Source organism: Littorina saxatilis, linkage group LG2 (assembly GCF_037325665.1).
Source record: "Littorina saxatilis isolate snail1 linkage group LG2, US_GU_Lsax_2.0, whole genome shotgun sequence".
NCBI lineage: Eukaryota > Metazoa > Mollusca > Gastropoda > Littorinimorpha > Littorinidae > Littorina > Littorina saxatilis.
Window position 1 is genome coordinate 75,870,247 of NC_090246.1, and position 14,346 is coordinate 75,884,592.

The 14,346-nt window shown below is 40.7% G+C and overlaps 1 protein-coding gene across 1 annotated transcript in view; it reads right to left on the reverse strand.

Moving 5' to 3' along the window:
- LOC138959736 (sodium/calcium exchanger 3-like) overlaps positions 1-5,402 on the reverse strand; it is a 28,205-nt gene extending 22,803 nt beyond the window's left edge. The window contains exons 1-2 of the mRNA XM_070331340.1: positions 5,073-5,402; positions 4,158-4,587 (exon numbers count right to left, since the gene is read on the reverse strand). Of these exons, the coding sequence (XP_070187441.1) occupies positions 4,158-4,587; positions 5,073-5,303 (661 nt within the window). The 5' untranslated portion in view covers positions 5,304-5,402. The remainder of the gene's footprint in view (positions 1-4,157; positions 4,588-5,072) is intronic.
- Between the last annotated feature and the right edge of the window lie 8,944 nt (positions 5,403-14,346).

Sequence of the window (14,346 nt, forward strand, 5' to 3'; positions counted from 1 at the left end):
AAATGTGAAACGGAATGAGTACAAACTCAAAATGTGTTTGCAAGAAAGAAAAGAATGATTGCTTGTGCGGGCGCGTACTACAAACAAGCTTTCAACATCTAATCTAACCTTCGCACAGGATTCAAAGCAAGCTGAAAATATCACAAGGGTTAACCAGCTTGAACAGAGAGAACTCAAATCGATTGTATCAATCGAAATCGTGTGCAAAACGAAAAACTGTGCAGTGAGAGCGAGTAATCAAGTCAAGCGTGTTGGCGATATCATGCTTACCATTTTTAGTTTCTGCAATTCAAAACAGACAACGAAGAGGAGTTAGTTAATGGTTACTAAAAATTGAGAAAAAAAGTATAGTCTTAAGTGTGAATAGTAAACGCTGAAAAAACGTTTTGTTAGTTCGTTAGAATATTAATATAAAGCAACACAACAGACATGGAAAATGAGGAACACAAACTCGTTCCAACACGTTTCTCCACGGTCTGAATCCCCACAAAAAGACAACTCTGGTTTTAACATTTTTTAACACCATTTCAAAACCCTTAAAAATGGAGCATGCAACTTTTCTATACTGTGGCTTTGTCGTCAGTTGTGTTGCTTATTGTTTACAAGTGTTGAAACTTGACGATATCTAAACCACAAAACAATAAACCCTTGAGATAAATAACCAATACGACCATACATTATTCGGTTAATTCAGTACATGAACTTGAACGATGTCATGATAAGAAGCGATATGATCCATTGTGCATACTGTCATGCTGACTCCTTTAAGACAGCATACAATTCTTCTGAGAATTATTGAGTAAAAAAATTAGTGTAAAACACACAACTCTGCAATCTGCGAGGAAAAGACATATATATGATATATGTTTATACCGTTAAACACAACAACAACAAAACAAGGACTATCCAAAAATATATTGTTATGAATTAAATCCTTTTGTTCAATTCCCAACTTGATTTTTTTTTCGGCACACCTCATTAACCGCAAAAGCCAAATCATTCGTTTTGCTCTGATGGTTGTTAGCATTTGTTTCTTGGTTACGCTGATTGATAGGCAAGGCAAGTCGTGCAAAACTAATCTCCCACGCGTACTCAAACTGAACTTCCATAAATCATTTATTACAGCGCACTTTACAATGACACTAAACGCTGCAAAATGACTAGGCAAAAGAATATTGATTCGGACATTTTGTTTTATTTAACTCTTTTTTTTCTTCACAGTAGAGCTTTGGAATTGAAAGAAAATATAACATGGATGAAGTTCTCATTACAATCAAAGCAAAGCAGTTGTTGCCGAGATACAATAAACACAAGAACATATTAAGCTGTGAAAGAAAATAAAGGCGACATGTTGACTGCAAACTTGACAACGATCAGTGACAGGAAGACCTGTGAGTGGGTTTTATTGTAGTAGCTTGGAATGTGTGTGTGTGTGTGTGTGTGTGTGCGTGCGTGCGTGCGTGCGTGCGTGTGTGCATGCGTGCGTGCGTGCATATGTGTGTCCCGTGTGTGTGCGTGTGTGTGTAGTGTAAGTGTGTGTATGTGTGTGCGTGCGTGTGTGTGTGTTCTTTCTTTTTATATTTAGTCAAGTTTTGACTAAATATTTTAACATCGAGGGGGAATCGAAACGAGGGTCGTGGTGTATGTGCGTGTGTGCGTGTGTGCGTGTGTGTGTGTGTCTGTGTGTGTGTGTAGAGCGATTCAGACTAAACTACTGGACCGATCTTTATGAAATTTGACATGAGAGTTCCTGGGTATGAAATCCCCGAACGTTTTTTTCTTTTTTTTGATAAATGTCTTTGATGACGTCATATCCGGCTTTTCGTGAAAGTTGAGGCGGCACTGTCACGCCCTCATTTTTCAACCAAATTGGTTGAAATTTTGGTCAAGTAATCTTCGACAAAGCCCGGACTTCGGTATTGCATTTCAGCTTGGTGGCTTAAAAATTAATTAATGACTTTGGTCATTAAAAATCTGAAAATTGTAAAAAAAAAATAAAAATTTATAAAACGATCCAAATTTACGTTTATCTTATTCTCCATCATTTGCTGATTCCAAAAACATATAAATATGTTATATTCGGATTAAAAACAAGCTCTGAAAATTAAATATATAAAAATTATTATCAAAATTAAATTGTCCAAATCAATTTAAAAACACTTTCATCTTATTCCTTGTCGGTTCCTGATTCTAAAAACATATAGATATGATATGTTCAGAAAGTTAAAACAAAGAGAGGTACAGAAAAGCGTGCTATCCTTCTCAGCGCAACTACAACCCCGCTCTTCTTGTCAATTTCACTGCCTTTGCCATGAGCGGTGGACTGACGATGCTACGAGTATACGGTCTTGCTGAAAAATGGCAGCTACTTGACTAAATATTGTATTTTCGCCTTACGCGACTTGTTTGTTTTGCTTTTTCTTCTTTTTTCTTTTTTTTTACAGCTGTATCATTCGATCGATCATAAACAAATCAAAAGCTGGTTTTATCACTTTCTCGGCAACTAACATGCTTTTGCCATCAAGGCCTTAAGTTCGAAAATCACAACACGTTACAGCACAGAGCGCAACGAAGCTTTATGTTCTAGTTGAGAGATTATTTGATTGAAAAAGTATCTGTTGTCCCTGCCATTGTCGTCGTCGCTGTTATTACTGATGCTGTCTTGGTCACGACAGTGGTTATCCCTGTTCTGCTGCTCAAGGCGGCAGCACACAATGTGCTCACTGATACACTGGGCACTGTTTCTGTCCAGCTATGTTTTCTTCTGTTCGATTCCTTTTTCTGCCCGTGTCTTGTCCGGTTTTTTTGTGTGGACTCAACAGCAACAACAAAAACGCTCTAGATCATTCTCATGTTCTCTTTGTTCCTCTGAATTGTAGTTGTTTGTGTGTTTGTTTGTTTGTTTGTTTGTTTGTTTGTGTGTCTGTGTGTTTATTTGTTTGTTGTTATTTTGTTTTGTTTTGTTGTTGTTTTGTTTGCTTGATTTTTGGTTGGTTGTTTCGTTGGTTGCTTGCTTTCTTGCATGCTTGGATGGTAGCTTCGTTGGTTGCTTCGTTGCTTGGATGTTTTTTGCTTTGTTTTTTTGGTTGACTAGCCTACTTGGATGATTGCGTGCTTGGGTGCTTGCTTGGTTTGTTTGTTTGTCTATCGATGTCGGCACATCATGAGGACCACTTGTTATTCTTCTCACATACATGTACTTGAATCGTTACCCTGAACTAACTTCAAATTCTGTCGTTCCAGACTCTCACATGAATTTCAGTGAACACTGAGGAATTGGGTCTGGCGCCCACAGCCACCAAGAAAGCCAATGTCTCACGACAAAAGAAAACAATGTCTCTTGAGATAAGGTCTCCTGGTACTCAATTAAATCTTGTCTGGCAACTGTGGCCAACTTGGTTAGGTTAGTCTGGGGAACCATTCCCACTTGTTCAACTCGTTCAGTTGTCCACAGCTCAGTTCTGGGTTGTGGTGGGCAGATATTTCGCAGCTAATTTTCCACTCTTACGTTAAATCACCTCTCAGTCTACCGTATACAACGACCAATGCTTTACCACTCTAACAACGATATACTTCTGCTACGTTGACAATAAAGTTAAACATTAGAATTGCATAACATGAATGTGCATCGCAGCATGCACGCGCATTTTAGACACAGGCACGAATGACAAACGTTAGAGAGAAGAAAAAAATCACTTCACAAACGTGTACTGCGGGTTTAACATCGCAACAGATAAGAAACACTTAGAAATCACTGTGACTCAGAAACAACATATTCAGGAGCATTAAAACTAATCTAGGTCAGCGTCCTTTTTTGGAGTTTTACCTCCAGCGATTGCCAACAATCTTATCAAGCAGAGACACAGTATAATACAAAGAATAATGAAACTCAGCGAATGATGAAAGCCCAAACATGGCAACAACGTTTGAAGCGAATGTCAATGAAAACGTGTAGTTTTCCCAAGTGGGTTGGTGTGTACGAGAAAATGCCAAACCGGGTAGGAACCCAGCACTGGTTAGGATAAGTAGAAATTGTTGAAATTGAGATTTATTTGATATTTCTACCAGTCCAAACCAATCCGAACCAGTGCTTGGTTTCCACCAAGTTGGGAAACATGTAAAATAAATGACAACCTAGAAAGAACCTGAACACTCACCGAATCCTATCTCCACTTCAGACGCCGTTTTGTTCTTGTTACAACCTAAGCCTTTATCCGCCGTGAAGGCGACGAGAATCAGCACCGGAAACATCATGAACGTCACGATGGCTTCCCACAATTCCACTTCCTTCGGCGACGTCCCCAACAGGACGATGATCAGCCACACGTAAGCGAAGAGACCCGTGAACGCCGTGACGCCAAACACTCGCATGTTCTTCAGACGCCTGCTCTCACCGTTGGGGATGGAGAGAATGCAGATGGCGGTGATCATGAAGAGGTTGAAGGCTGCCGAACCCACGATGGTCCCTGGACCCAGCTCTCCGGACTCGAAGGTGTTGGCGATGGTCTCTATGCAGGACAGCATGATCTCCGGGGCGCTCGTGCCGAAGGCCAGCAGAGACAGGTTGGCCACTGTGTCGTTCCATACCTTGGTGTGTGAGAAAATGGAAAAAGGGTCAGTTACAAAAAAGATTAAAAAAAAGGCTGATCGAGACATGCATAGGAAAAGACATTTGTGCAGATCGTCAAAGAGACATTCACACAGAAAAAGCCTGTGAGAGAGAGGAGGTGTGGGAGAGAGACAGAGATACAGAGAGGGAAGGGAGACAGAGAGTGGGTGTGTGTGGGAGAGAAAGAGAGAGAGAGATATATAGATGCAAGAATCAAACAAATAATTGCCTAATAAAAGTAATATGTCACTTAGACACGAACAATGACTGCTAGTGCTCGTGATATCAAAGATTAAGAGTCAAACAACAAAATCTCTATGTATTCTCTGACACGGATTTTTCTTGACGATTGTTTTTCTCCAGGTTTTTGTTGTTGTCACAAACCAAATTCAAACTACCACCTTATCAACACATACACACACGCAACTGTAAAAACACAAACACTCAATACAACGACCCTCACCTTGACCTCGATGTCCTTGACGCCGTCCTTCTTGTTGGGGTCAGGGATCTGGATCTTGCGGGTCTTGCTGGTGATGTGCTCGATGCCACACATGAAGGCGTCCGCCACGATGGCCACGCCGAAGAAGCACCAGAGCATGGCCAGCATATACAGCATGGCACGCACACCCTTGTTCCATGACTCTTCTTCCACGATGGGCAGCATAAGCCCTACGCTGGAGCAGCCAGACATCTTGCACGTGCTTATGTGAGTCTCGGTACAAATGAAAAAGTGGTGAGAGCTTTGCACTGACTTTACGGAAGTGGTACGGATCAAGGTACAGGTCTGCCAGAAGAGTTGACTTCTGGGTGTAGCGTCGTATCCGCTGTGTTCAGTGTGATGTGTTGGTATTGATATATTTTGTGTGTGTATATGTTGTTGTTATTGTTGTCGTCGTAGTCGTCGTTGTTGCTCTTGCCGTTGGAGTTGGTGGTATTTGTGTTGGTGGACTACACTGCTGCTGTTTTGTTGTTGCTTTGTCGCTGCTTCAGCTGTTGCTGTTATTGAGTTACCTCTGTTGTTGCTGCTTTTGTTGTCAATGGTATGATGCCAAACGCATGTTCATGGATTGTGGTTTCTATTTCTGGTATTCCTTATGATGCTTCGCCCGAAAAAATTCGTTTCCAGTTTCCTCGACATCTGAAAAAAAATAAACATGACAATGATTAGATTGATTTATAAATGTGCTTGGCGACTGATTTATTGGCTAACGGATCCTCTTTCCCCGACCCCAGTTTCCACAAAATGTCAAACTCCTGACAGTTTTGTTAGAATGATCCCACATGTGAATCTACAATATTTTCACTTGAAAAACTCCTCCATCCCGATATAATATTAGTTTTGAATGAATACGTCTTTATCACAAAATGCAGGCTAAATAAGTTCAGAAATACTGAAGCAAAACTCACATTTCATAACACTAAAAAGAATGACTGAAAACTAAAAAAAACGTTAACACACCAGTGCACGAAGTAATTGGGAAATCAAAGAACATTTGCTAAAAAATTGAACCCAGATATTTGGTTTTGAAATGAATATTCCAATTACCAACACTAGAAATTGTCCGAGAATGAGAAAAACAACGTTCCAGAGAAGATCTCACTCTCACGAATTCTCACCGACACTTCATTTGCACAGCAGCACCTCTGTCTGACAGGGAAACACCTATTTTGCCCTCAGAGTCTGGCAGCGGCGTCTTTTGTTTGAATATTCATCATATTAAAGTAATCCCGAGGGGAAGTGCAAGCGAAAATCTATGAATATCAAAAAGGCAAGAGAACCTCGCGACGTAAAGTATAACATAGCTGTGTGGCTAGGTTTTACCCAAGTAGGAACAGTCTTTGCATACACTCTCACAAACTTGTTACATTGGTGAGACAATCAGCAAACGTATACATAAGGGAAGGGGGGGGGTATGTTGGGCCTCCTAACTTTTAGGGTCTACGGTACAACACCTTTCTTCGAGATTCTTATACAAAAATAATAGGAGGAATAAAATGGAACACGAGAACGAATCATTAATTATGTGAATCAGTGTTAGTTGTTATTGTTGAATAAAATCAAACTGTTAAATCATTGTACGGTAACGACAGAGTATTCCTAACCTCTGCTTAGACGTTTGTGACACTAACATTACTGTATTTCAACGCGTAAACACAATATCAGGACAGATGTTTACCGAAATCCTGTGCTAAAAACATAACTAAACCTCATATCTCAGAGAAAGCTGAAATAATTTGATGTAACCATTGTAGTGTACGGCCAGGAAGAGAAAAGTGGAGAAACAAACACACACACACACACACACACACACACACACACACACACACACACACGCACGCACGCACACACTCTCTCTCTCTCTCTCTCTCTCTCTCTCTCTCTCTCTTGCACTCACACACACACCCACACACACACACACACACACACACACACACACACACACACACACACACACACACACATGGAGACGCAAATGACAGAAAGGCAGACAGACAACTAAACAAATATGCAACACTGCTGACGGTGCATAAAGTGCAAGCACGTGCATATCGTACGACAGCTTAAAATCTAGACTAACGTCCTGTTCGTATGACATGTAAGGCGTTGATGACGATCTTTCCGCAGGGTGTGTGTGCGTAAAGCCACGCAGAATTATTCTGATCCCTCTGTTTTTCCTCTTCAATCTGTATAAAATGCCTCCGTCACGCGATTTCATCAGTCAGTAGGTCAGGAGGGGAAATATCCTTTTTTGCTAAAGTCGTCGCCACAAGAACTTTACCAAAAGTGCTGCATATGCATATGTTTTGTCTCAGACCTGTAAAAAAACGTGGAGGCATAGCAATACATCTTGGAAACTGACGCATAGCCTTATAGTGGTTCAGACGTCCCCCTTCCATGTGGAAGATTTGGGGTTCGAATCACGGCTGCGCCTGTGGGGTTAAGGATGGAGATTGTTCCTATGTCCGGGGTCAACTCATGCGCAGACATGCTAGTTCCGTGTCCTTCTTCGTGTGTACGTGCAAACACAAGACCAATTACGCACAGAAAAGATCATCTAATTCATGTGAGAATACCCAGAAAGTATCCCACGAATACGAAGTAGGACTGACTTAATAGCAGGGATGGGGGGGGGGGGAGATGGCCATACTGACACGTACAAACCCACTCGGGAAAAAAGAACACGAAAGTCCGGGGGAGTTGCAGCCCATTAACGCAGATGAAGAAGAACAAGAAGAACAGGAAGAAGCAGAACAAGAACAAGAAGACTAAGACCAAGAAGAACAAGAACAAACAAAAACCCGAAGAATAACAAGAAGAGTACATATCTTGGTTTACGTTATACATTGACATTGATGACATACATGTATCACTACTCCGAGTCCGAGGGCTTTGGAAGTTAAGTTACTAGTGTGTGAACAATCAAAACAGGAAATCTATTCTCAAAATGGTGTATGTTCCTCCCGTGCTGTGTAAGTGAAGGATGGCAAGTACCATCATTTCTGTGTGTCAAGTATTCTACCGTGTGTCAATCACTAGGTAATCACTTCAATACACGCTTGCAATTGCGGACGGGTTAAAAAAATTAAAAAAAGAGGGGGTGGGGGGATTCTTTACCTTGCTCTTGGTAACTAGCTGCCTTGACCCGTCTGACTGCACCGACATTATTGTTCCCCTGATAAAATAATTAAGACACAGTATTTCCCTTTCGAACACGGACTAAAGCCCAAAGCAGACCTGTATGCCAAATGCGAAATTAAGGCTTCGTAAAAAACAAAAGATCTCGCAACCACAGCTGCGTCGGCCAAGGGGAAAAACTTGACTGTTTACCAAACGCCAGCATATAAAAAAGAATAGCTGTCATCAGAGAAGTCAGCTCTGTAATAGGATTAAGCATGCGAGGGCCAACCGTCTGTTCTCACAGGGAGGTAGGTGTGCCTTCTCAATCAGGCTACCTTTCGCGGAGTCTTTGTTCTGTGTTATTGTTTTGCCGCTGGTGTTTCGAGATACCGTCAAAAAGAAAGACAATTTATCCGAGCCAACAATTTTGTGAATGACAGGTTTATTATTATTTGCTTTTATTGATTGTGCTATGGAACGGAGCTAGATTAGTCCATTCATTCTCGTTTATAGTTGAACGGAGCTTTTATAAGATGCAGCGTTATGTGGACGCAGGCAGTCTTCCTGTGGCTGATTTTTTTTTTTACTTTAAAGGTCCTTGTCTACATTTTTATACCGAAATCGCCATTTGACCATTAAAATGCAGAGTCTATTATCTACAAATATCATTAATACACCCCTTTTCGATCAGGAAAGACGAAGCCAGTGTAGCCGTTTGAAAATTCATTGTAGTATTCCAGCGTAGTACTCATTGTAGGATATCCTTATTTGGAAAATGCCAAGCGCAAAACTCCTCTCAAATCCCGTGCATTTCGTGCGTTTAAAAAAAGCGTGGACAGCGCTCCAGTGTCAAACTGTTGCTGCACTTGTTTGGGCGTGGCTATAAGCATAGTGACATGAATTTGATTGGTCAGTATTTTTAGGCAAAGCACATGTTCTCAGCAAACAGAAAACAAAATATTGGAAGCGTGAGTCACGCTACCCAAAAATAAAATCTTTTTTTACATATATTTTTTTTCTATAACTTTTTTCACCATGGTTCATTCATCATCTGACATAACTTTTTAGCGAAATCTAACCATAAGATTATTGAAAAACAAGTCGCGTAAGGCGAAAATACAATATTTAGTCAAGTAGCTGCCATTTTTCAGCAAGACCGAAAACTCGTAGCATCGTCAGTCCACCGCTCATGGCAAAGGCAGTGAAATTGACAAGAAGAGCGGGGTAGTAGTTGCGCTAAGAAGGATAGCACGCTTTTCAGTACCTCTCTTTGTTTTAACTTTCTGAACATATCATATCTATATGTTTTTAGAATCAGGAACCGACAAGGAATAAGATGAAAGTGTTTTTAAATTGATTTGGACAATTTAATTTTGATAATAATTTTTATATATTTAATTTTCAGAGCTTGTTTTTAATCCGAATATAACATATTTATATGTTTTTGGAATCAGCAAATGATGGAGAATAAGATAAACGTAAATTTGGATCGTTTTATAAATTTTTATTTTTTTTTTACAATTTTCAGATTTTTAATGACCAAAGTCATTAATTAATTTTTAAGCCACCAAGCTGAAATGCAATACCGAAGTCCGGGCTTTGTCGAAGATTACTTGACCAAAATTTCAACCAATTTGGTTGAAAAATGAGGGCGTGACAGTGCCGCCTCAACTTTCACGAAAAGCCGGATATGACGTCATCAAAGACATTTATCAAAAAAAAGAAAAAAACGTTCGGGGATTTCATACCCAGGAACTCTCATGTCAAATTTCATAAAGATCGGTCCAGTAGTTTAGTCTGAATCGCTCTACACACACACACAGACACACACACACACGCACACACGCACACACGCACATACACCACGACCCTCGTTTCGATTCCCCCTCGATGTTAAAATATTTAGTCAAAACTTGACTAAATATAAAAAGCAAACATGTAGACGACCACCTATAAACGTAGGTAATAATGACTCTGGGTTTAATGGTAATGTAAAGCTATTCAACTGATATTGTGGTGATACTCAATCCGGATACCTTATTAAGTCTATTCTGAGAAGAACGCAAACAAGTTTCTAAATTACAAAAAGTAACGATGCAGGGTTAAAATGTGATTGTAGAGTCCTTCTACCACCGTGCAGAAGATCATTTGTTGGTTGGTTGGTTGTTGGTTTTTAACGTCCCTTCTACCTATTTGGCTATTATTATTATTATTATTATTATTATTATTATTATTATTATGAACATTTGTGCGCCTAATCTAAATATAGCCCTAGGCGCTTACAAAATATAAAATACATAGTGAACATTATACGAAACACAAATCGACAAGGACTCATACACTCGCAGACAGGCGCACAGCGAGAACGCGACGCACTCACTCATACCAACTACAGGCACATGCATTCTAGACGGAAAAACAGTCGTAAATAAATAAATAAAGTATGCGGTACCGATTCAATTCTGTTTCCTTTCTCAGTTTACACGGTGGTCTCCATGTTTGAAACTTTTTACATTTAGGTCTATCGATCACAGTAAAAAGGAATAAGGTTCTAAAAAGCTCTTGTCTTTTTACACTTGTTATTTCAAATCTTGTTAAAAATCTTGATCTCCTTTAAGAAGTTAATAATCTTTTCAGGTTTGGGTGAGGGGGCGTCCCGGAATAGAAGACCTGCACATCACTAACTGAAGAAAGCATCTCTAAACACAGAACCCCGACCCTCATCTTCATAATTATGCAAACACACTCGATCATCCTTATCTAACTTCGCTTTTCGTATTCTGCGCTTTTCATTAACATTGATCATGGCCTTAATGTCATGGATCCAGCTGATCCAGCATGACGAGAAGCTTGGTGTGCACTGACAGTCAAAGAAGTGAATATAAATAATTATACAGTACAGCCCCTAACAGGCAGTACCAAACGATCCATATCTTTCTGCTTTATGTTTTGTTAGTTGACGCTTCTCAGGTGTTTCTGTACTAATGAGAGCAGACAGCAAAACCCGTTTCTCTCTGCCCAAGGCTGTCATTTTTAGCGGCAGGGCAGTGTTTGGACCGCTTGCAGGTTTTGCATGATAATTCCCCGTACAATTCGCGCCAGGTCAATTATTCTCTGTTACCTGTTGGGCCGTAATCGTATTAAGGTCCCTGCCTGCCACGTGCGTTGGGAGTGGATGGCTGAATGACGCGCTAGATCATAGGCACCTTGTGTTTGGTGGTGGTGTTGGTGTTGGTGTTGGTGGTGGTTTGGGGGAAGGATGGTTTGGGTGAGGTGGTGTTGGTGTTGGTGTTGGTCGTGGTTTGGGGGAAGGATGGTTTGGGTGAGGTGGTGTTGGTGTTGGTGTTGGTGGTGGTTTGGGGGAAGGATGGTTTGGGTGAGGTGGTGTTGGTGTTGGTGTTGGTCGTGGTTTGGGGGAAGGATGGTTTGGGTTAGGTGGTGTTGGTGGTGGTGTTGGTGGTGGTTTGGGGGAAGGATGGTTTGGGTGAGGTGGTGTTGGTGGTGGTGTTGGTGGTGGTTTGGGGGAAGGATGGTTTGGGTTAGGTGGTGTTGGTGTTGGTGTTGGTGGTGGTTTGGGGGAAGGATGGTTTGGGTGAGGTGGTGGTGTTGGTGTTGGTGTTGGTGGTGGTTTGGGGGAAGGATGGTTTGGGTTAGGTGGTGGTGTTGGTGGTGGTGTTGGTGGTGGTTTGGGGGAAGGATGGTTTGGGTTAGGTGGTGGTGTTGGTGGTGGTGTTGGTGGTGGTTTGGGGGAAGGATGGTTTGGGTTAGGTGGTGGTGTTGCTGGTGGTGTTGGTGGTGGTTTGGGGGAAGGATGGTTTGGGTGAGGTGGTGGTGGTGGTGGTGGTGTTGGTGTTGGTGGTGGTTTGGGGGAAGGATGGTTTGGGTGAGGTGGTGGTGTTGGTGGTGGTGTTGGTGGTGGTTTGGGGGAAGGATGGTTTGGGTGAGGTGGTGGTGAAGATGGTAGTTGTGGTAGTTGTTTGGGGGAGGAATGATAGTTCAAGTGGTGGGTTTATGGTGTATGTGATGGTGATGGGGTATTGATTTTGCAATGGACTTTTTGCGCTCCAAAAGTCACATGTTACGCTTTTGGGCAACTACTGTTATTATTAATTATTCCCCCCTCTGCTTCTTTACCTCTGTAAACTTGTAGGGGTAGTTATTTTTCGATAATGACCCAGCAACCAAACAAATAACGACCCAGCAACAGCCTGAATCCTCGATAGTGCAATGGGTTGAGAAGCTGTTCTGTTTCGGTACTACTTTTTGCGACTGAAAAGTTCCGAACGCTCTAATGTACGAAGTATACATCTCTGGAGCAAACAATACAAACATACCGCATTTAAATTAACAACTACAGGCCTGAACACATGAATCTCCATATAAAATCCATGAGTTCGGTTGTTTTCTGAATCTAGATCAGACGTTCATCACAAGCAATTTCCCAAGGCAAGTAACTCATACTTTGTCTAGCGACAAGAGTAGTTCCCCTTCTTTTCACTCAGTTTCTTCGACAACAGACTGCAATCCGACGGTCAGTTTTCAACAATATTTCATTTAATAAACGGATCACACGCAACCAAATGCACACATCTCATCAATTTAAACAACATAAAGCGGTTTCATACACTATTTTCCCCAGAAAACTTAACTTCATACAGTTTTTAACGTTGGAACACGGGTGCAAAAGTTCGTATGCTAGTCACATTTGACGAAAAAACATTATCCTAACCGATACCAAAACATATACAGAACACACAATATCTGCCTTTGCCGCCACAGCAGAATAACAGCATATCTGTGTACTTGATTTTAGTCCAAAATAGGAAAACTGACAAGAAGTGTTAACAGAATGGAATGATTTGCACGGAACTATACAACCGCGCATTAATCGATCGCCTGCGCAGGTTGACTGGTTGAGTGAATAGAATTCGATCAAATTTTCGCACAAAAACTCCTGTTTTCTTTGAATAACTGAAGAAAGGAGGAATAAAGAGGTTACACACCTCGTCTCAGTGATTATCAAAAATAATGGTCTCAGTTCGCGGTCATGAAAAAGCTCGCTAAAGCTCGCATTTTTCATGATCCGCTAACTTCGACCATTATTTTTGATAATCACTGAGACTCGGCATGTAACCTCTACTTATCTGCATGGGGGAAAAAAACTGTTGTTGAAACTGAGTGAATGGAACTTGCTCCCTGCAGTAAATGCATAGGTGTGGCGAATCGAGACTTCGGACACAAATACACATCCGTCCAATTACATAGTTGTTATTTTTTTTATATATAATTATGGACTATATTTGAATAAATGGAGATAGGTACCATTTAAGAAGGTGTAGTGTACACCCCGTATTCTTTTTATGGCTAACACAAACAATATGACTTTTAACTTTCTAAAGGAGATCAAGATTGTTAACAAAATATGAACTAATAGGTGTGAAAAGACATTTTAGAACCTTCATTTTACAGGGATAGACCAACTTTCAGTCAATCGTTATATCCACAACATTGACACAAAAAAAGCATGTCTGGATGTCATCTGGAAGAATAAATTTGATAAATGTCATAAATATCTGCCCAATATCTGCCCAGTAGCTTTCTGTGAATCGTTCTTCACACCCACACACATACACCCTCACCTCGTCTCGATTTCATGACTACCGAAACACATTCGGTCAAATATTCACTTTAGATATAAAAATTAAAAAAATCGAAAGAATAAGGCGAAAGGCGAAATAACAACATTTAGTCAAGCTGTCGAACTCACACTGAACGCACTACATTTTTTCACCAAGACCGCATACTCGTAGTTTCGTCAGTCCACCGCTCGTGACAAAGGCAGTGAATTCGACAGGCCAGAATAGTGCGGTAATGGTCGCGCTGAGCAGGATAACAGGCTTTTCTGTATGTCTATTCTTTTTAGCGACTGAGTTTGTTTTTAATCCAAACATATCATATCTATATGCTTTTGGAATCAGGGACCGACAAGGAATAAGATGAAATTGTTTCTAAATCGATTTCGGACAATTAATTTTAATCATAATTTTCATATTTTTAATTTTCAGAGCTTGTTTGTAATCAAAATATAACATATATATATGTTTTTGGAATCAGA